The sequence below is a fragment of the Dermacentor variabilis genome, chromosome 4, assembly GCF_050947875.1.
Source record: "Dermacentor variabilis isolate Ectoservices chromosome 4, ASM5094787v1, whole genome shotgun sequence".
Classification (NCBI taxonomy): Eukaryota; Metazoa; Arthropoda; class Arachnida; order Ixodida; family Ixodidae; genus Dermacentor; species Dermacentor variabilis.
In genome coordinates, this window is record NC_134571.1 from 97699306 (window position 1) to 97720021 (window position 20716).

The following is a 20716-nucleotide window of genomic DNA, read 5'->3' on the forward strand; positions in this document are numbered from 1 at the left end:
CCAGAGGTAGTTTCGGTTGGCTACCCTGCACGGGGGAGGGGTACGTAGAGGGACAAATGGTGATGGAAAAAGTATTCGGCTGGAATGCGTGTTACGAGCATATAATGTACAGGGAAAAAAACAAAAAAATATTGGCACAGAGGTAGGACACAACAGAGGTGCAGCATGCTCATCAAATGCTACATGTCGGGAGCCTTTACATTACTGACATTAGAATTAATTACATTAATTGACATTAGAATTTCTTGCCACCCTTTTTTTGGCATATACCACGTAATTAGGAGTCATAACGGTGCTCTATTTGCTCTTGAACTCGCAGCAACACTCGTCTTATCAGTAAACATAATGAATATTACGTAACATGCAGTTTTATGTGTGGGAGCTTTGACCGCCATGCATATACAACGATAAATCCACCTAGAGTACGTAAAGTTCATAAACGTGAAATATTGATTATATGTCATCATAACAAAGAAATATAGCCTACAAACCTATTGAGCAATACTACAAGTTGTCATTTATTCCAGAATAAGTACACGTATATAGAAATATACTATCATGTGGGATTATTGACAACGGCAGCATATGCCGTCATATTGTCTTTTTTAAATAGGCATTAACTATTATTGAGAGAAATGAAACAGGAACAGGCTTACCTACGTTTAGAGAAGAACGATTATTATTATTATTATTATTATTATTATTATTATTATTATTATTATTATTATTATTATTATTATTATTATTATTATTCTACACGTGCGCCAGCACTCAGACCTTAGGATTGTTCCAGGGCACGGTAAATAAATGAGTGAGTGAGTGATTTATTGATTCATTGTTGTTGTTGTTATCATAGCTAGAGACAAAAAGAAACGTGGGGAGGCCTGTCTAGTTTACTACCATACACAGGGACAGGAGGTACAAAAGGACGAAAATGAAGAGCGCGAGAGAATATAGCTCTTGTTTCGCAGGCATATGCAATGAGCTGAAGCAGCCCACATCACACTGAACGGGAGTGCGGTAAACACCTCGCAAAGTTCACGGTTGCTTAAGAAGAGAATGCTTGTGCCGATCTACGCCATTGAGGTGAAAGAGAGGCTGAATATCGACAGCATTCGGAAGCACAATATTGGCGATTTGGTTGCTAAGATGGCTTGTCCGATAAGATACATGCAACGATCGCTGCTGTGTGGCACTTGCAAACCGGGTTCGTTCTCATCCTTCGGTTGCATGACGTGCCCTTTAGATTTCGACACCTCGATATCGTAGTGACCTTCAATTATACAATCATAAGTGTGTCGGCGTACGAAAAGCAAAAAAAAAAAAAAAAAAAAGGAAGCAAACGTTGTCACTCACTGAGCGTTGCCCAGCAAGGAAGCAACATCAATGGAAAGTGCGGAACAGTAATTCGCCTTGTAAATGGCTGCCAGATGCAGATCATGCATAATTTATCGCAGTATTACATACGTATGTGTAGCGCAATTGTAGTGTTGTTATGCTTTAGACGTCCCATCGAAATAGAGTTGAGGGTGTGCGAAATCCCTGGAAAACAATCGCGTGCATTTCAGGCAATCAATACCTGAAAACGATCGCAAGAATCGTACAACTGCGCAATTACACAACGTAGTCGGTCAGAGCTCAGGTATATCGAGAGAACCTTCGCATTTTAGCTTTGCGTGAAATGCGGCTAATGTTTTATTCATAAGAAAAAAATATATTCATCTATGCTGTTGATGAACTGGATAAATCCTAAGGTCTATTAACTCTATTGTCCTCTGTTAATTGTGAATGTTATTCGATTTTAAACTTCTGTCGCAACTAGAGGCACGTACTATCACTTATGCATGGATAAGTCTTGAGTACTACGCGGGAAGCTCTTGTCATATCAGAGAGAAGCTACAAGATAGCAAATGCAAACCTATTTAAAAAAAAAAATATTTCCGAAGAGCGCGATACAAATGTTGTATAGTTGTATATAAGGTTGAATATGAGTGTACACGGTTGAAGTGTATTGACAAAAATAACCAAATGGTAAATTGTTCGCTACACACTTATGTGAATGTATAATACTATATGTGATTGTGTTATCTTGTATACCATTGATGAAACGTCAGAAAGAACCAAGAGTGTGTAGGTTTCAAACATAAGACGTATACTAGCCTTTTCCTTTGTAACCTTAACAAGGAGCAAATCAGGCTATGTTCAATGCACGCTGGTTTCATTTTAATGTCTGCTTCTTTTATTTTTTTAGGAACTTTAGTGCCAACAAAATGAACACGCGATCATTTGCGTGCTACGCTACTTACAAACTCAGAAAAAACGAGGAAGAAATGACATTCGAAAAGAATTTCAGATTCTTTGCTTTGCATGCTATTGCGCGATAACTTTCAACTCAGGAACGAAGTTTCTTATTTAATTTTTTCCTTTCATTGCCGTATGGTGGCGTCCTATTTGAATGTTTACAGCCAGTAGTTATCATAATTAACGAAGATAACAATTAACAAATTGTTCTAATTCTATACTTGAATAAGTGAGGTCTTCTACTTTTAGAAATGTTTTCCCACTAAGGAAAGATGTTAAATAGAGCAGGTGATTGTTAGGACTTTGTATGGAAGGTAAATTCGGTCACACGGTAAGCGGGATCGTCACTCCGCCTTTATGTGAAGTCCTAAGGAGATTGTGTTTATACGAAGCTTATGAACATTACCCTTTTATCACATTGATTTCTACCCGTCTATGCTCTATAATAACTGTCTAGAATATTACGTTTGAGTGGCATGCAAAATGGCACGCGGTATATCGGGATGAACATTCACGTAGCCGTCACGGACGGAGGTGAAGGCGCGCTGATGACACCCGCAGTTGTCGCTGGAAGTAGATGACTATGACGGCTGCTTGCTTTCTCCAGCTGGGGAGGAGGCGCAAGAGCATGCAACTTTTCATTGAAACGACGTACATTTGTGAAATGTGGGAACGGCGAAAAAAAAAATAATTTCAGTGCGGTGACTTGTCTGCCCCATACAATGGAACATGTTATTTTGACGCTTCTTGGCGAGGCGCACGTGGGTCGATCCTCGGCCATTTCTTTTCACAGCTGTACTGAACACGGCGATGTAGAACCCGCCATTTTTTTTTCTTTAACTTGGCGAAGTGATCCTGAGGGAAGCAGTGACTCGAGGGGGATCAGAACTGCACTGCGTGCGCAGGACCTCCCGCTCCACTTCACTTAGACGTGCAGGTTTGAAAGGCGTACTGCACCACGGAAGAGTTCGTCGACCACGAACTACCAGCTCGATGTCGATGGCAACCAAGGCACTTGCGACCGCCAGAATGATGCTCCCAGCTAAGTATTCAGCAGCGCTAGCGAGATTCCACAAACGCCCCCCGAACGATTTCCCAGTCGTTGTGCCAACACGAGCGCAGTGTAAACCGGTGCGCGACGCGCTATTGCGCAGCTGTCACCAGTGTGCCGAGCGAGAGCCACGAGGAGCAGACAGCCTGCAACGTGGTTCTTCCCGCCCGCGGCAATTCCCCAACGGGAGGCAGCGGCAGAAGCGGCAGCAACCCACCTGTGGCCGCGGCCGCGGCGAGCAGAGACGCGGCTGCCGCGCTCCTCGCTGCTCCCCCGAAGAAGCGCTCCTTGTCCCGGCCGTGCACCGCTGCCGCTCCGTGGTCGGCCAGGATGGCCGTCACACCAAACTTGAGCGGCGGCGGGGGCGGGGTCCGCAGTTCGTCGTCGTCGTCCCGGGGCGTCATGCCTCCCGACGAGGAACAGCAGTCCAGTTGCTGCTGGTGTTGCTCCTGCTGCTGCTGCTGCTGTTGCTGCTGTTGCAGCTGCTGCTGAAGCTGGTGCTGGAGCTGCTGCTGCAGTTGCTGGTGTTGGTGAGCGACGGCCGCGGCTGCGGCGACTTGCTGCTGGTGGTGCGACACTAGCGAGCCGACCACGACACCGGAGGCCGGAGGGGACGACGCCTCGACGCCCCGCGCCAGCAGGTTGTCCACGAGGAAGGAACTGTTCGGCCGGTGCGTGAGCGTGAGCGGCCCGGCGGCCGTCGGGTACATCGGAGCGCCGTGCGCGTCCCCGCTCCCCGCTATGAATTATACACGAGTCGGTTCGCCCCGCGCGGTTCCCGGATCAATGCATGGGGGAACCGGGCGCCCGACGGGGGCCGACGTTCCCATTGGCCCGCCGGCCCGGCCCGCTCGCATTATGCGGGGGCCGCCCACCGCAGCGGACCTCGCCGCCGCTACGCGCTACCGCTGCCGCTCCGAGCACCGCGGCCGAGCCGGCCGCGGCAGGAGCCCCGCTCCCTCCATTCCTCCCTCTGATCCGGCCGGATCGCAGAAGGGTGGCAACTCTTCGCTCGCTACAGCTCCAGCCGAGCTCATTCGATCGGCCGATTTTCTCTCGAGAGTATACGCGCGCGAAGCGTGGTGCGGGCGAGTGAGGTAGTACGCGGCGGCGGTCTCTGAGGTGAGGCCGATTGCGCTTTCACGAGCTAGCGCAGGTTTATGCGTAGAGGAAGCGGCGCCGGGTGATGCGATGCGGAGTCCGCTCGCAATGTTTGCCTCGAGCTCACAGGTGGAATGGTGGCGGGGAAAACCGACGCTCTTTCACCGCGGCAGACTCCGCTGTAATTAAAGAGTAGTGGGCGACTAACTATGCGGGCGATGCAGATTCCCGGAGGTGTCGCGGGGGCGTCGCGTTATGACTTTGGGAGAGGCTGAAAGTTCTCGGCGCAGCAAAACGTACCGTATACGCATGTCCTAAGTTAGCACCGGCAGCAATGATGCTTTCTCGACCGGTACATGCGGTCTCTCTTGTACGCTATGCACAGTCACCAGTTTGAAACTGGTGCTATTCAGTAGACTAATTGACTTCCTTCAGTGCCCGTGACATAAACAACACCGCGATTGTATAAACACTCATATATTATTGCTATAGGTTGGTAAACACTTCGAAAGAACATTTCATACCATCGTAGACCTGCGACATGACTGTACATAAATCCAGTAGCTTACCTTTCTGGCTGCGTCATAAATGGGCTAGCAAAACGAATTAGTCATTTTTTGTTCACTGAGTTGCCGATACCGAAAATAAAGTGGAACATTTCCGTGTCTCACTTATGCTTCTTCCTTATCTCTGCAGGGGTGCAGTATATATATAATATTGATCGCTATTGTTTCGACGCAGTATAATTCCTGCTTCCTGCTTGTACTACTTCAGCTTAATTCTTTCCCTTCTATGGAAAAGTAAAGTGGTAAGTCCTGAGATGCACCACAGGGGTTGGGTCTACCCAGAACTGTTCCTAAAAGAGAAGACGTGTAGTTAATAACATATGAGCCATGCAGTGGCGCAGCCAGAAATTTCGTTCGTGGGGGGCTCACGTTGAAGCTCGGCCTCCTCCTTATAGAATTTGTCGAGGGATCAAATACATGAATAATAACTGCGTTGTCATTGCAAAAGATGCTGCAAACGAATTCTTGAAAGCTACGCACTGTCGCGACAAGTAAAATATGTTTTTTTTTCATAAAATAATATACTCGCATGTCCCAAGAATTGTGCCCGAATAACTGATATCAATGCTTCCATGTTTTTTTTTATATTTAATAAAGAAAGAAAATATCGCATGGAATTTAGAACTATATCAGTTCGAAACTAGCAAAGCAGTGCCTGCCGCTGATATGAAATATGTAAAAGCCATGAAATGAAGAAGTTGAGGACAAATATTTTACTGAAACTTTGTCATTCAAAAGCCTTGTATATATACATTTTTGCACATACGCAACGGCCAGGGAAAAATCTCAGTGACGCTGTCCTTTGTTACAATGTATTGCGCAGGAGCAGCTGTCACCGGTCGTGTAATGTGAGTAATTGCACCGAAATTATAGTCGCAACAGAAAGCATATATATATATATATATATATATATATGAAGCAGTTCTGCAAAGTATACGAGGGCGTGTCAAATGAAAGTGGGCCAATGCGAATATATGACGACGGAGTACTTTATTTAATAGTAGTCTCTTTGAGAATTTAGACATTTGTCCCATTGACTAAAGAGTCGCGTGATTCCCCTCTCATAAAACTCCTTGGGTTGCTGCTTCAAAAAGTCTGTAACTGTTCTTTCACGTCATCGTACGACACAAATCTGGTTCTTTTGAGCTGTTTCTTTCAATTGCCCCAAGATGTGGAAGTCGCAAGGCGACAGGTCTGGGCTGTATGGCGGATGTTGCGGCGTTTCCCACTTGAACTTTGCCAGTTTTGTGTTAACCACATCAACGACGTGGTGACGGCATTGTCACGGAGCAAGATGACTCCATTCGTCAATATTCAGCGTCGTTTGTTCTTGATCGCGACACGCAGCCGATCCGGCGTATCACAATATCGGAAACGATTGATAGCCTCTTCAGGTTCAGCATATTCGATCAGTAATGGGCCCTCAAGATCGAAAAAAAGTGAACAAGACCTTTCCGTCGGAAATGCCGGCCATTGCTTTCTTTGTGGGTGGTGAACTCGAATGTTTACACTGTAAGCTTTGCCGTCGTGTTTCAGGCTCGTAGTAGTGGCACCATGATTCTTCCCCCGTCACAATTGCAGACATTGTCATTGTCAATGAGACCCTCATTGTCATACCAGATCAAATGAGTCAAGGCAGTGCCGAAATTCCCCATCTTCTGGCGGTGGTTCAAAATCTTGGGCATCCATTGCGCACACAAGAGCCGATAACCGAGATTTTCATGAATTATGGCGTGAACCAAACCGTAACTGATGTTCACACGCTCTGCCAGTTCATCGATGCTTATCCTCCGTTCTTGTCTAATCGGCTCATAAACCTTTGCAATTATCCTGGGGACGATTGCACGGTGGCTTTGGCCCGGTCTTGGGTCGTCTTTGCAACTTTCACGTCCTTCTTTGAACCGCTGGCTCCAATGCTTTACAGTGGCCAATGAAATGCAATGTTGAATGTACACGGCAGGCATACGGCGACTAAATTCTTTTTGGGAAGCACCTTCAGCTGTCAAAAAACTTCACGACCCCCCGCTCTTCAACTTTTCGAGCGTCCATTATATAACGCAACCATATTCAACCCAGTGTATGAGAGCATTATAGAACATTTATTCTCACACCTGCGTGTCCCTTTTCTAAGTGCTACGCGCATGCCTCGCAGATAATGAACCAAACCATTATTGAGAGGGGTGCGTTGGCTCACTTTCATTTGAATCGCCCTCGTACATTAGAAATGCGAAGATACAATGGATATACAAATGCGAAAATACAACATTATAAAGGGCAATAAAAGTGTCATTGGAAACAAAGTTCACTGCACTTGCACACAAAACCTCGCAACAGGATATTTAAATATACGTACAAGCCTCTAATAAATCTACATATCTAAGAAAAGGTCACTGCATATAATGCGTCCGACAAGGCAAATAAACATGTTGCGCAATCACAGATTCACAGATCACAGAATCCTAGACCCCCCACTCCTTCCACTCCCTCCGATGTATCGCGCGCGACGGAAGGCAGCGCGCTTCCTCCCCGTTTTTCTCTCTTGCGCACACAAGACTGAGTCACCATCGTTGGCTGCAGATCTGTTACGCTGTCACGGCGCTGATCTGGCGCTGTCACGAAATCTAGCCCGAGTTCGCAGTGTTGACGCCAAAATATCTTTTAGAGCGTGAAAAAGACGCCATTCTAGACAAAATCCAGAATGATTTCTGGCGCCGGGTGTTGTTTTGGTCGGCGGTGCATGACAGCACGAAATAATTTCGGGAAAGGCTGAACCCCCCCCCCCCCCCCCGGGCTACGCCCCTGGAGTCATGCCATTTCGCAGTTTACGATGCGCATTTTCGCGTACAGCACACAGAGCCAGAAATAAAGGAAACAGAAACATAGACATGGTATAGTCGGTAATAAGCGTTTCGTAATAAACAAATGCACTTCATACATGTATTTTCTTTCTTTCTCCTTCTGGTATCCTTTTATATCCCGGTATTGTGGTATTCCGGCATCAACTGACAAAATGCATCAAAAGTGGCTGTCGGGAACAGAGTTTATGACTTGTTGCAAACCTATGCGAAAAAAAATCGACTTAGTGAAAGAATGCAACCAAGCTATCACAGTTTCTTATACACTTATATATGTGTGTATTGCGTGGGTCAGGAAAGCACCATTATTAAGCCAATCGAACAACGCTGTTTGTAACGCACAAGGCTGTTTCATCCACTTACCTTGCTTTCCGAAGCTCTTGCAACATTATTTGCACAACCTGGAGGCGTCAGGCTAATTTTATGTTGGCTTTTTGGCACCAAAAAGTCAGCAATTTTAAACGGAAGCTTATTTCTGCTTTCCATCGATTCTTCCATTCTGTGCGAGTGCGAGCAAGACTATGTGAGAAGAGGAGAACTGTGACTAAAAAATATCGTTGTATGGAATGTGCTTCCATAGAGCCTCTGTTGCATTTTCCTGGTTGCGTTTTCTTTTCTTTTTTTTTCTGTCATCTGGACCTGGGGCACCGTTAACCATGGACCTCTGAACGCGTCGCGCCTGGTTTCTACGCTATATTAGATGGGATATTAGGCGCAAGGTGCTTAGAACACAGACTCTAGCCCGCGATCTACAAAAAAACTTGCGCCTGGGTAGCTAACGGTCGACAAGAAGGCAATGCTTCATTACCTGCACTAGGAAACCTTGCATGCATACAGTGCGCGCGCACACGTATGCACGCACAAACATATGCACCAACACGCACGCACACGCACACACATTCACGCGCACGCACACACAGCAGACTCTGACCTTGAAGAACACCAATGTCAGTGAAGCAGTCTTTTTCGATCAGCTGTATTAACAATCTTCCATGGCCATTATTATTCCACACATTTTGAACATATCGAACTTGGCCCGCAAATTTATACTGGGCGTCACATTTCGTTTCTCCAGGACACAACGAGAACATATGCATATGACGTTTGCATAACGCTTTCGAGCGGTGCAATAAGTAATTTGCTGCAAAGGCCGTGATTATTACACTCTTCTTATACTGTGCACACATGGCAGCCATAATGTGCCGCCCCCCCCCCCCCTTAACTCATATATTAGATCGGGCCACATCTTGTTCTCCCAGGCTAACATTATATGCAGTTCGTAAAGAAACACACATAACGCTTTGGAGAGCTTCCAAAGGCAACTCACCGCAAATGCTGTTACTTACCTCACATACTTCAGAGATTTTACCAACACGATACCTACATATAACAGCGTTCCTATTTCTGGCAAGATTAAATTAAGGGCCACGTTTGCTTGTCCGAGGAAACGGGGAAGCATTTCGGACAACGGCTGGATAACGAATTTGAATCCTTGCGTGACTTACTGCAAATGCAGTCATTATTCTACTCACTATCATCAATCCCGTGTTCCGTAATTCCACGATATATACTATAGGTGTTACATGTTACATTTAACGAGCACACGTTAAACTTGGAACGCATATCACTCATAATGTGACCCTTATTCTTAATAAAGTTTAGTTATATGCGATTTGCAATTCTGTCAGGATAGCTGACAAAACTTTCAAGTGTTTCGTAAAATATACTCATGACGTTTTGGATCACATGCATAATTGATTCACTGCAAAGACGCTGTACAGATAACCGACATATCCTAAACTTTGCCGGCACCCGTGAACAGACAATACTAGAGCACCGTCCCGACCGATCATCGGCTCAGAAGGCAGTGAAGGCACTTTTGTGTTTTCCCAGAACTTCTGGTTTGCGCAAGCGGCTTCAACTCAAGTGCTGTCCGTACACGTATCTACACCTTTTCTCTCGCTTCTCTCTCTTCCCCTTCTCCCATCCCTCAGCGTAGGGTAGCCAACCAGACTGTTGACTGGTTAACATCCTTGCCTGCCTGTATTCCTCTCTCTCTCTCTCTTGCCGGCACCCATATCATGGCCCGTATATCCAATATGAATTTGGTGCCCCGTTCAATACACCCAAAGCAGCAGGAAAACGTTTGACCCGTTTTGTATGACGCCTGACAAATAGCGAAAAAAAAAAAAAAAACGAGTGTTCAGCGTCTGCAAATCCAGTAGTTAAGCCATCAACTTAAAGTTGTGTGCATTTCTCCTTTCTTTATTTATTATTCCTTCTTTCACCTTTTATTCCCTTAAACCCTTTCCCCAGCACAGGGTAGCCAACCAGTATTTGCACTGGCTAACCTCCCTGCCCTTTCCGCTCTTTTTTCTTCTTGTCCTTCAAATTGTGGTTGCTTATCGCCCTTAAAGGGACAAGTACTACGGATGAATGAATGAATGAATGAATGAATGAATGAATGAATGAAACTTCATTTGAAATGGCTCTTTGTCCATGCCATCCGACACCAAAGGGAAACGCTATACCTGTTTAAAGCAATAAATTACCCTTTCAAAGCTATTTTACGGATTTTCGTGGTAAGACGTTGAATATTAAAATAGAAAAATGAAGGCCAACGTTCTATTTTTCGAATTTCATGCCGGAACCTCGGCGTCGGTATATACGCCAGTGTGACGTCAGAAATTTGCAATTGTTCTTTTTTTGATTAATTAAATTCTGGGGTTTCACGTGCCAAAACCACGATTTTATTGTGAGGCACGCCGTAATGGGGGACTCCGGATTAATTTTGACCATCAGGAGATCTTTAACGTGTCCCCAAAGCATGGGACACGGGCGTTCTTGCATTTCACCCCCATCGAAATGTAGCCACCGCGGCCGGGATTTGCTCCCGCGACCTATTGCTTCGCAGCGAAACACCATAGCCGCTAAGCCACCGCGGCAGGTGTGTTTCCTTTCTTTTCTTTTCTTTCTTTTTGTTGCCATTTGGGTCATTATGATGTCGTAAATGTTCTAGAATCTTGCGTACTTCAATCTTTGGTTCCTTTAAAACACAATGTAGTCCATCATTGGTATGAAATAATTAGATAGGCCTTAGCGAACACCATAAAAAAATATGTGACGTCATGGCGAGCTGGTGCGAGAACTTCAAGGCGGCGGCGCTACCGTTCTTTTGTTTTTTCGCTTTTTCATCAACACTGTAAAATAATTTACACCCTTAAATGTTAAAAAGCATGTAAACGTGTGTAGAGAGAGAGAGAGAGAGAGAGAGAGAGAGAGAGAGAGAAGGGAAGAAGGAAAGGCAGGGAGGTTAACCAGACTGAGTCCAATTTGCTATGTGTGTAAATGTGTAAATGTGTATATAACTCATACACTTAGGGTGTCAGTTATATAAATCACACCCTAAGGGTGCGATTTATATAATTGACACCCTTGTCTATAACTAAGGGTGTGAGTTATAGACACATTTAAAACCTTTTTCACTTGTAAGGGTGCAAATTATTTTACAGTGAAGGCTCCACTCCTGGTATAATGGCGTTTTCTTTTTTTTTCTTTTTGTGGTATTGTACAGCGGTAGCTTACTCACGTATTATTTTTTTCTCTGTAGTTTCCCTTTTAGCACCTATCTCTATCGGGCTTGAACTCGGTGCAACATTCGGGCCTACCAGGACGCAGGGAGAAAAAGAAAAGGCATATAACGACTATATGTCGAATTCTTGTACGGGTATTTTTATAGAAAGGCCCGACGTACGCTATTTAACCTATATCTTCAGCGGTAGCTCAGTGGCTATGCATGACGACGCGCTGCTGGGTAACGAGCTCCCAGGCTACTGCGCCGGCCGCATTTCTTTCGGGGTGGAATGCAAGGACGCTAGTGTACACCATGCATCGGATGCGCGCTAAAGAATATCAGATGTTTCGAAATTGATCCGCAGTCACTCCCTATATCTATACTGCGTGACTGAGAATCAGGTCGTGGTGATGGCACACAGACCCCGGAATTATTTAAAAATTTCAAAATCTGATCGTACATCACTCGTCCCATGCCCCCCCCCCCCCCTCTCCCCTCCCTCTTTCCCGCGTGTACTGAAACTCGATTCCTCATTTAGTTCTCTAGGGACACCAAGCAAACAGAGCATAGGCGCTCTGTGTCACTCCTCCAAAAGAGAAGACGAGAATGCAGCCATTATTTGCTCATCCTCTAATTGTAGAATATTAAAAAATAAAGATCGCTGAATGTGCGAACGGTCGTTATACATTAATGTTATCCACTAGGTAGTTCGGGAATGCTCCTGAAAGCTGTAATCATTTCAGGACGTTTCTTCACAGTGCAGTCTGGTCATTTCACTCCGTGGATAGGTTATCATACTTCTCGCGAACTGCTGCGCAGCTCCGTGGGACGTGGAAAAAGACGGCTTGTTCTGTTTTTGTTACTGTGAGTTAGACTGCCTTTGTGAGCGTTTCGATTCTGTTTTCGCAACGAGTACGTTTACCCTTGCGCCCGCCCGCTCGGGCTGGGACGCAAGAGCTTTCCCACGGCCTTCGCACGCGGCGTGCGAGTCGATAAACAGCGCCGCGCCACCGCCGCAGTTTCAATCCAGAGCTTGGCTTGCGATGGCGACGCGCATGCGTCCTGTTTCAAAACAAACCGCGCGCGTAATCGCGACGCCTGTTGTTCGAGAGAAAGCGCGAGCACTTGGAATTGCGATACCTGCCTGGAGGCTGCAGCGAGACGTTTACACGTAAACATCCATATAGACCGGGTGTCCAAGGCCCCCTGCAGGCAAAGGATGTTTTTTTTTTTTGTCTCCAAGTGAATGGATACCTTGTTGCATTCGCGCGCCAAGGCTCGTCTCATAATATACGGCCGGTGGCGCGGATGTTATACGGCGGCGGCTGCGCCAGCATCGTCTTTCGATGAAGACCGCCTGTGACGGTATGTACTCGCGTACACAAACAGAGAATGACAACGTGCGAGTCGTGTGGCGCGCACGAAAAAAAAAAAAAAGAAGAAGAAGAGTGCCAACCTTTCGATGGCAGAGCTGCTCGCTCAGAGGAAGTCGGCCAAGCTCCACAGGCACACGCGAAACTCTGTTTCTGTGGTTTGCGGCTTTATTGTGAAGAGTAAGAAAAAAAACAACAAAAGATTTGAAAAAAAAAAAGACCGTGTGACCACATTCAGCGCTGTAGTACAACATACCGCGTGGTTCCTGTTTGCCCAGGGCAGCATAGCCTGCCGGGCTCAGCCTGGTTAACCTCCCTGCCTTTCCCTTATGACTTCTCTCTCTCTCTCTCTCTCTCTCTCTCTTGTTTGGGAGCGCGATTCTTTCTGGCCGTTTTGGCAACGATACCTGCATCTCCTGTTGCCGGCAGTTACCAAATAATAACAAAACCGAAACATGGAGCAACAATACTTAAGTTATTCTGGCCTATAAACAATTGAAAGGTGTCTATAATAAGTGCACCGCATACCATTTACCCTCAGTGCTTGCTTTCTTAGCAGTTGCCTGTTATGGGTTGCCATATAAATATACTATAGCAAGTGAAAAGGCTAACACCTATGCCCATTCAAATGCGTGTAAAGCGCAGAAATGCTTTTATGAGACAACCGATGGACCAATTATAACTAAATTTGCTCAATTCTAGAGAGAAAATGAAGTTCTAGTGAATGTAGCAAGCATAATTTAGATTTACTGCCTGTAATCTTTCTACAAGAATTGACGGAAATCGGCAAGTTAGAAAATATGATAAATCGAAGCAGGAAGTTTACAAATACGTAGCTTTGTACCAAAAGCAGGTATCGAAGTTTTGTAATCTGCATTCATTAGAGCAGCTAAATTCGGACAAAGTTTATATAATAAATTAGAGCTTACGTGAATTTGTTATGATGTTTAGAAGGGTTTTTCAAAGGTCCTAGTCACATATTAATTGCGTAATTCAGAGTGGTTTGTAATAAATAAATTTTACCTCTTTTAGATGCATTATTAGGTGCATTTGACAGAATTGCGATACCATTGTGTGCTAAGTTGTAAGGTTGTAAACTTGATAGGATCATTCATGAAATTTTTTTTATTTTAAACAATCTTTATAAAACATTGACGAACTATATAAAAATATGTCGGCTTCCTGCAGTTAATATACTTTAACTTTTTCTTGTATATGCAACAAACCTCGTAAAATTCGGTATAGGGGTAGCCGAGGAAATCGATTTCTCCGTAACCATGTATTTAGATAAGAGTCCCCGAGCTAAAGCTTTCTCTTAAGCTGACAGCTTTATCATGACGACGATAGCATACTCTTGGTGACGGCGTTGTGGGAAGCATCATTCTTAGCAGGTTAAGGAAATAGGTAAACATAGAAAATGTGAGGGTGGGGATGGGGGGGGGGAGAGGATTAAAAGGAAGGAAGGAAAGGCAGGGCCAACCAGAAAATGTAATGCCCTTCAGCTGTACGGAAGTCAACTCTCACAGATTATCATACAGCCGTCTGTCGATGTTGAGAGTAAAGGACCGAAAGTTAGGATAGGGATAAGGTTATATAATATAGAAAAGCGCTATATACACCGATATGCAATTTGCGATGAAGATAGCCGACTTTACAATAATTTATCTGGTAGTTGGCAGCATTAATGCACCGGCGAGACACTTTCGTGAACTTGCGGAACAAGTGCCATGCAACACAATGGCCCCAATTGGGACTTTATTGCTTCACGTACAACGCTGTTGGTTGAAGTGTTTCAACGCTGAGTCGCAAGGCTGGAGCAAGGCGATCATTAATACCAGCGGTAGAGCCCACAAATAAGCCCAGAGGTTTACCGCTAATTCTGGATGTTGAGGAAGGCAAAGAAACAGCTAGGAGAGCTCAGTAAAATATCTTTGATGTAGGTGACGTCTTACTCGCTTTATTTTCCTATGATCTAGGGCTTTCCCTCCGTGATAGGATCCTGTCAACTTCTGCTAGCTGGGAAAAGGGGCCAACCAGAAAATGTAATGCCATTCAGCTGTATGGAAGTCAACTCTCACAGATTATCATACAGCCGTCTGTCGGTGTTGAGAGTAAAGGACCGGAAGTTAGGATAGGGATAGAGACTAAATGGTGTCTGATTACATGTGACTTGTGCTTCTTACTGCGCACATAAAGTTGGACAAACGTTTCAAGTTACACAACATTATGCAAACGCTTCAAATGCAGCCGCTTTCGTCTCTGCTAGGAGTGTCAGTAAATTACCTGCAGAGGATGAAGTTCTAGTGCCTTCATAAGGGCGTCCAATTTCTGCCCTTTGCACGCCTTGATCAACAAACATAAGCAAACTTTTTGCTGCGCTACCGACTCGTGTCGATTCATGCACTTTTCCTTTTTCTTGCTCGCTGCTTAAAGCTTGGCTCTCATGCCCGAGGCCAATACACGTCAGCACTGCCACCGTGAGGCCGAGCTCCTTTAAATATTAAGCTTCACTTTCAATGTTGTTTACTTTCTGTGGCGTTGGTGTCATAGCACCTTCTTTTTTTTGGTGCGCATCAACTTGGAAGTAACGCCGCCCTCTGGGAAGTTGAGAAGCCCCTAAACAGTAAAAATAAGAAACTGCAATTATAGACAGTGGATTAAAACGAAGAGAAAGATGCAGAAGTGAGGGCGACGTGACATAGGAGATGGAGGGCGGATAGCTCAGGGGAAGCTTGGCTTGGAAAGCCTGTCGGGGGATTGAAAAAAAAAAAAATAAAAAAGCGCGATGAAGGTGAAGTGCATAACAAGACATTGAGTGTATGTTGGAAGAGCTCGGCCCGATATCCGCGATCTACCGAGGCGTCAACGAATTGGCGGCTCAGTGGTGGTCCACGGCTGTGCGCGCCTGCGATGGCACGGCGAGAAAGAGCAGCGAACGCGGCAGCGGATGCGGGGAGGTGAACGCGCATAAACTGGAAAGGTTGCCTGCTGCACGCATGTCTCCGACGCGTTCGTTCAGGCGGCTCTGAACTTGGATGCCCGCGAGGCGCCGAGATCGAGTGCTCACGTCACTCGAAGTGAGGTGACAAGGTGAATGAGGCCTGCAATGAAAACAAGACAGGCTCGCGAAATAAAAAAAGAAAAAGAAAAGAAAAAGGAAAGGTGTGGGAAAAAAAAAGAAACACATCACAAGAGAGAGAGAGAGAGAGAGAGAGATAATTAAACATGCGACAAATAGTTGGAGACGATGTGGTATTCTGAAACCTTCTTTATCTTTTGCATAATTTTGCTGTAGCGGCTGAGTGAGGTGCTCGTCACACGTGTTAGTCCAGTGATGCGAACTACTTGTAAAAAAAAAAGAAGAATAAAAACGCCCCGGCGAGACGCGACGCTCGAGAATGAGCGAATGACGTCACGTAGCACGCAGCGGCGCCTGTTGTTAAACCGCTAATAACCTCTGTTCTTCTCGTACCCTGAGGCCGAGTAGATGGTTCTGAAAGGTGCCGACGCGCTCGTTTCCTATACGGCGGAGACAGGGATGCAATTACGTTTAAGTGGTGGCATTGGTTGCGAAGAAAACGCATCCTAAGCAATCACCGCAAGAAAGGCGTGGAGCAGTGGCACGGTGACTGAGTGTTTAAACCAATAAAAAGTCTCAACGCGCTAACATTAATCAGCCGTTAACTTGCGGTGGTAGCACATGAATTGCCACCCCTGCAAGCAAAGTAGGAAAACCGACGCATGCAGGCACGATGTATTCCTTGCTTTTCATCCCATCGTAATAGTAAGAGGCGATCTTTAGTTTTGTGCACATGTCCTTAGCAAAAGGTATAGTCGGCTGTACGCACGCATGTGGGAATCGTCCGCTTGAGATTTTGTTTCCTTGTAGCTATGAAGAAAAAGAACGGCAAGCAAATGCATATCGCATGTGGAACGCATCCTCGGCGTGCACAGGAGTAGCCGGGTGCCGTCACTGCATGTAATTCGTTCTTCATCGTTCGATCCAAGGTCGTTCAGAGTCCATTTTGGAGCGTCTTTCGTAAGATGCAAATTAAAGAAAAAATCTCGCAGCCCGTTAGCCTCCACAGAGGTCGCAGTTTGCATATTTCGAGACAGGTAATCGCATGAGAAAATGTGACCTAAGTGACAAGAAAAAAAAAGAGAGAGAGAGAAATGCTAGGCGCCCGTGAAGAGCCTCATTTACTGGCTTAGTTTTTCTACTTTGGAAATGCTAAAAATTATGCGCAATAAAGAAAGAGAGAGGGAGAGAGAGAGAGAGAAAAAAGAAGGAAAGGTCGGGGAAGGACAGCTCTATATTTGCAGACTTCAGCTAGGTAGCTTGTTGCTATCGTAAATTTTGTTTGTAAATGTTGTGGTAAACACGTTTACGAAAGCGAGAACTCGGGCTCAGCAGCCTTGAAACTGGATTTCCGATTCCACAAGATATCTGTCAGGTAAGCGTGGTTACATCATCATCATCATCATCATCATCATCATCATCATCATCATCATCATCATCATCATCATCATCATCATCATCATCATCATCATCATCATCATCATCATCATCATCATCATCATCATCATCATCATCACCATCATCATAATCATAATCATAATCATCATCATCATCATCATCATCATCTGTGCTCATGGAGATGATCGTGCCTTTTCTCTTAATTCATAGATGTGTCCCAACTGATGGTTCAAACAAAGAATAGAGTGAAAAATAAAGAAAAAGAAAGAACGCAGTGGTAACAGTTCTAAAGGTCACACACGCACATGCAATATGAATACACCGAAAGAAATGCTACTGAGCGCTTCACAATATACAACAATCTTACAAACTGTGAAATGATGTCCATTGTTGGAGGCGTGTTTCAAGTACAGTTACCGCGAACACGCACAGAGGGGCCACGATAAATCGACAAGAAAACATATTTTAGAAACATTTATACGTGCAAATGGTAAAAAAAAATTAATTACTAACACAAATAGAATGCCTCATTACGATCAATGCTTAAATAATACCATTTAGTAGCTCTTTAAGAAACTGTACGAATGCGCCTGCTGCTGTGTGTTGCATCTTTAAAGCGATAATGTTAAGGGCTCCGCGTCGCCGAAAATCCGGTGGACAGCGTCGGACGTCACTTCGGCAAAAAGAACTTCGAACCGTATTCCGCACCACGCATACCCAACCACTCTTCTACCATCAAATTTGCTCATACCTTGTTTTTCATTCCTTACAAAGTTATTCCTCAGAATATTGAGAACGACAGCCCACAGACAAGTGCAATAAAATAAATTTAAAAAAACGCCAACAGTGCATATCGTTTACGTTAGCTCTTCGCAGACTGAAATATTAAAAGTGCGAAACAATAACAGGAGATCCACCCGCGCAAGAGGCCGCGTTTCTACCAGAGAGCTTGCCTTCGGGCATAGCGTTCGCCACCAGCGTTTCCCGGCAAACGTTACGCTTACATAAGCTGCAGTTATCCGGAAGGACGAAAAGCAGTCAGGGGTCTTCGAATGCTATCGCGTTCCACTTTTAAAGGTGAAGCTTAACCGTCCGCCATCTCTCTTTATGGCCGTCTACCCCCCAGATTTTGTCCGGTGAAAGTGACCCCCTTTTCCAGATCATGCATCTTCACAGAAAATCTCGTTCCCATCCCCCACTGTAGGGTAGCCAACCAGACGCATTTCTGGTCAACATCCCTGCCTTCTCTGTTTATTTCCTTCTCCTCATCTGACGGCGAGTATGACTGTTTTTGCTGCTTAATATGTGTTATATGTCTTCTTCAGTTTCTTGAAATGAGCGCACAATGCAGTCATTTGGCCTGCATTTGGGCGCCCACCAATGATGACAGCGATCAGCATGATCATCACAAGGTCCGCTTGGCGACGGCCAGTCGCATATGGTCTTTACTCAAAAGACGTGTCGTTAATATGAATCCTGAAGGTTTAAACTAGAGTCACATAATACATGACTACTATGCACGAAGGTTAGACACCAAGAAAACACACCTTTATGCCGCGTAACGACTCAGTGATGTTCGGACCTTTGATCTCCCATGACGCGTGAAGTGAGCCGACAACAAAGGCCGGAAAACGCGCGAAAGTTTGCAACCGCCTATCTATCTATCTATCTATCTATCTATCTATCTATCTATCTATCTATCTATCTATCTATCTATCTATCTATCTATCTATCTATCTATCTATCTATTGATTGATTGATTGATTGATTGGAAGGTCAAATGGATTTTAAAAATTTTCAGCTGTATATCAAGTGTCACGCATTTCGGTCACAATAGGAAAGGTTGGTGTCCACAGTCGTCTACTACGTTCGATCTTCTTCTTGCTTAACAACAATAACAATAATGCAAAAAAGAAAAAAAAAAGACCCGCCGCGGTGGCTTAGCGGCTATGGCGCTGCGCTGCTAAGCACGAGATCGCGAGATCAAATCCCGGCCGCGGCGGCCGCATTTCGACGGGGGCGGGAAAAAAAGAAGAAATAGAGAGAGAAAAAAAAATGCGCGTGTCCCGTGCACTTGGGGGCACGTTAAAGGTCCCCTGCTGGCCAAAATTAATCCACAGTCCCCCACTACGGCGTGCCTCATAATCGAATCGTTGTTTGCCAAGTGAAACCTCAGAATCCTTTCATTGAATTCATTGCTTATTAAATGATGATAGCCTGATAAAGTAGGTCCACAAAGCAAGTTATTTCACAAGCGTCGAAAGTAATTTTGTTTCGGGATCGGTTGTACTTACAGGCACACAAGACCACGGGCACAGTGCCCTTATGCTTTACTACAAGAAAGAATGAAAAAAAATTAATAAAAAAAACCCCTGGTAGTGCACTGCAAATGTAATCACGTCTCAAGGCATGCACGAATGATAAATTTCATTGACGGACAATGACAATGAAAGTTGACTGACACATTGGTGAGCGGCAGAAAGGATGCGCTCGGTTTCTGTAATTAATCTTAAGTTATTCATTTACCTCTGCGTACATACGGATAACGGCGTCTTCTAAAAGGGAGTAGAAATGCATACGTTTTGCAGTGAAATGCTAGAAAACCATCATCCGATACACTTTTCATTTTATTTCTGTACTCTCTCAAAACGCTCACTAATGAATCTTCCGGTCTGACCTATGTAGTATTTCCCACAAGATAGCGGAGGGCGATAAACGACCCCGGCAGTGCATGCGACGAACTTATCTCTATGCGTCTTGTCGGAGACCGGCTTCTTATTGTCTTAATGGGATTAGTAGCTTCACAAAGCGTGCCCAACTTCGTTGGGGTTGAAGTAACAATGTTGGAGTTTCCTCGGCGCCATATCTTCTTCAGGCTATGCGAAATCTGGTGGATACATGATATCACGGCAATTGTCTTCTGTTCCCTGTAGACTCCTCAACTGGCAATAGTCCTTACGCTGTTCCCTGGGGACTCCTCGAACGCATCATCATCATCAGCATCATCATCATCATCATCATCATCATCATCATCATCATCATCATCATCATCAAGGCTATGCCCACTGCAGGGCAAAAGGCCTCTCCCATACTTCTCCAACTACCCCGGTCATGTGCGAATTGTGGCCATGTCCCTGCAAACTTCTTAATCTCATCCGTCCACCTAACCTTCTGCCGTCCCCTGCTACGCTTCCCTTCTCTTGGAATCCAGTCCATAATCTCCTATATGAATACAACAATCAAACCTCGAACGTATACCTGCTTGAAGAATGCATCGGTTGATGCTGATGGCAAGTGTCTAAGCCTGACGGTACAAAGAAATATGAAAAAGGAAACGAGGGCGACAAATAATGTACCTTACTAACCGTTACCAATTTATTACTGCAAATAATCACCATTCATCATTGACTGATGTTCG

The 20716-nt window shown here is 45.0% G+C and overlaps 1 protein-coding gene across 1 annotated transcript in view; it reads right to left on the reverse strand.

Annotated features, from left to right (window-relative positions):
- Positions 1 to 4300, reverse strand: part of Dbx (homeobox protein Dbx) — an 85003-nt gene extending 80703 nt beyond the window's left edge. Inside the window, exon 1 of the mRNA XM_075689917.1 lies at positions 3570 to 4300. Within this exon, the coding sequence (XP_075546032.1) occupies positions 3570 to 4062 (493 nt within the window). The 5' untranslated portion in view covers positions 4063 to 4300. The remainder of the gene's footprint in view (positions 1 to 3569) is intronic.
- Positions 4301 to 20716: the final 16416 nt, after the last annotated feature.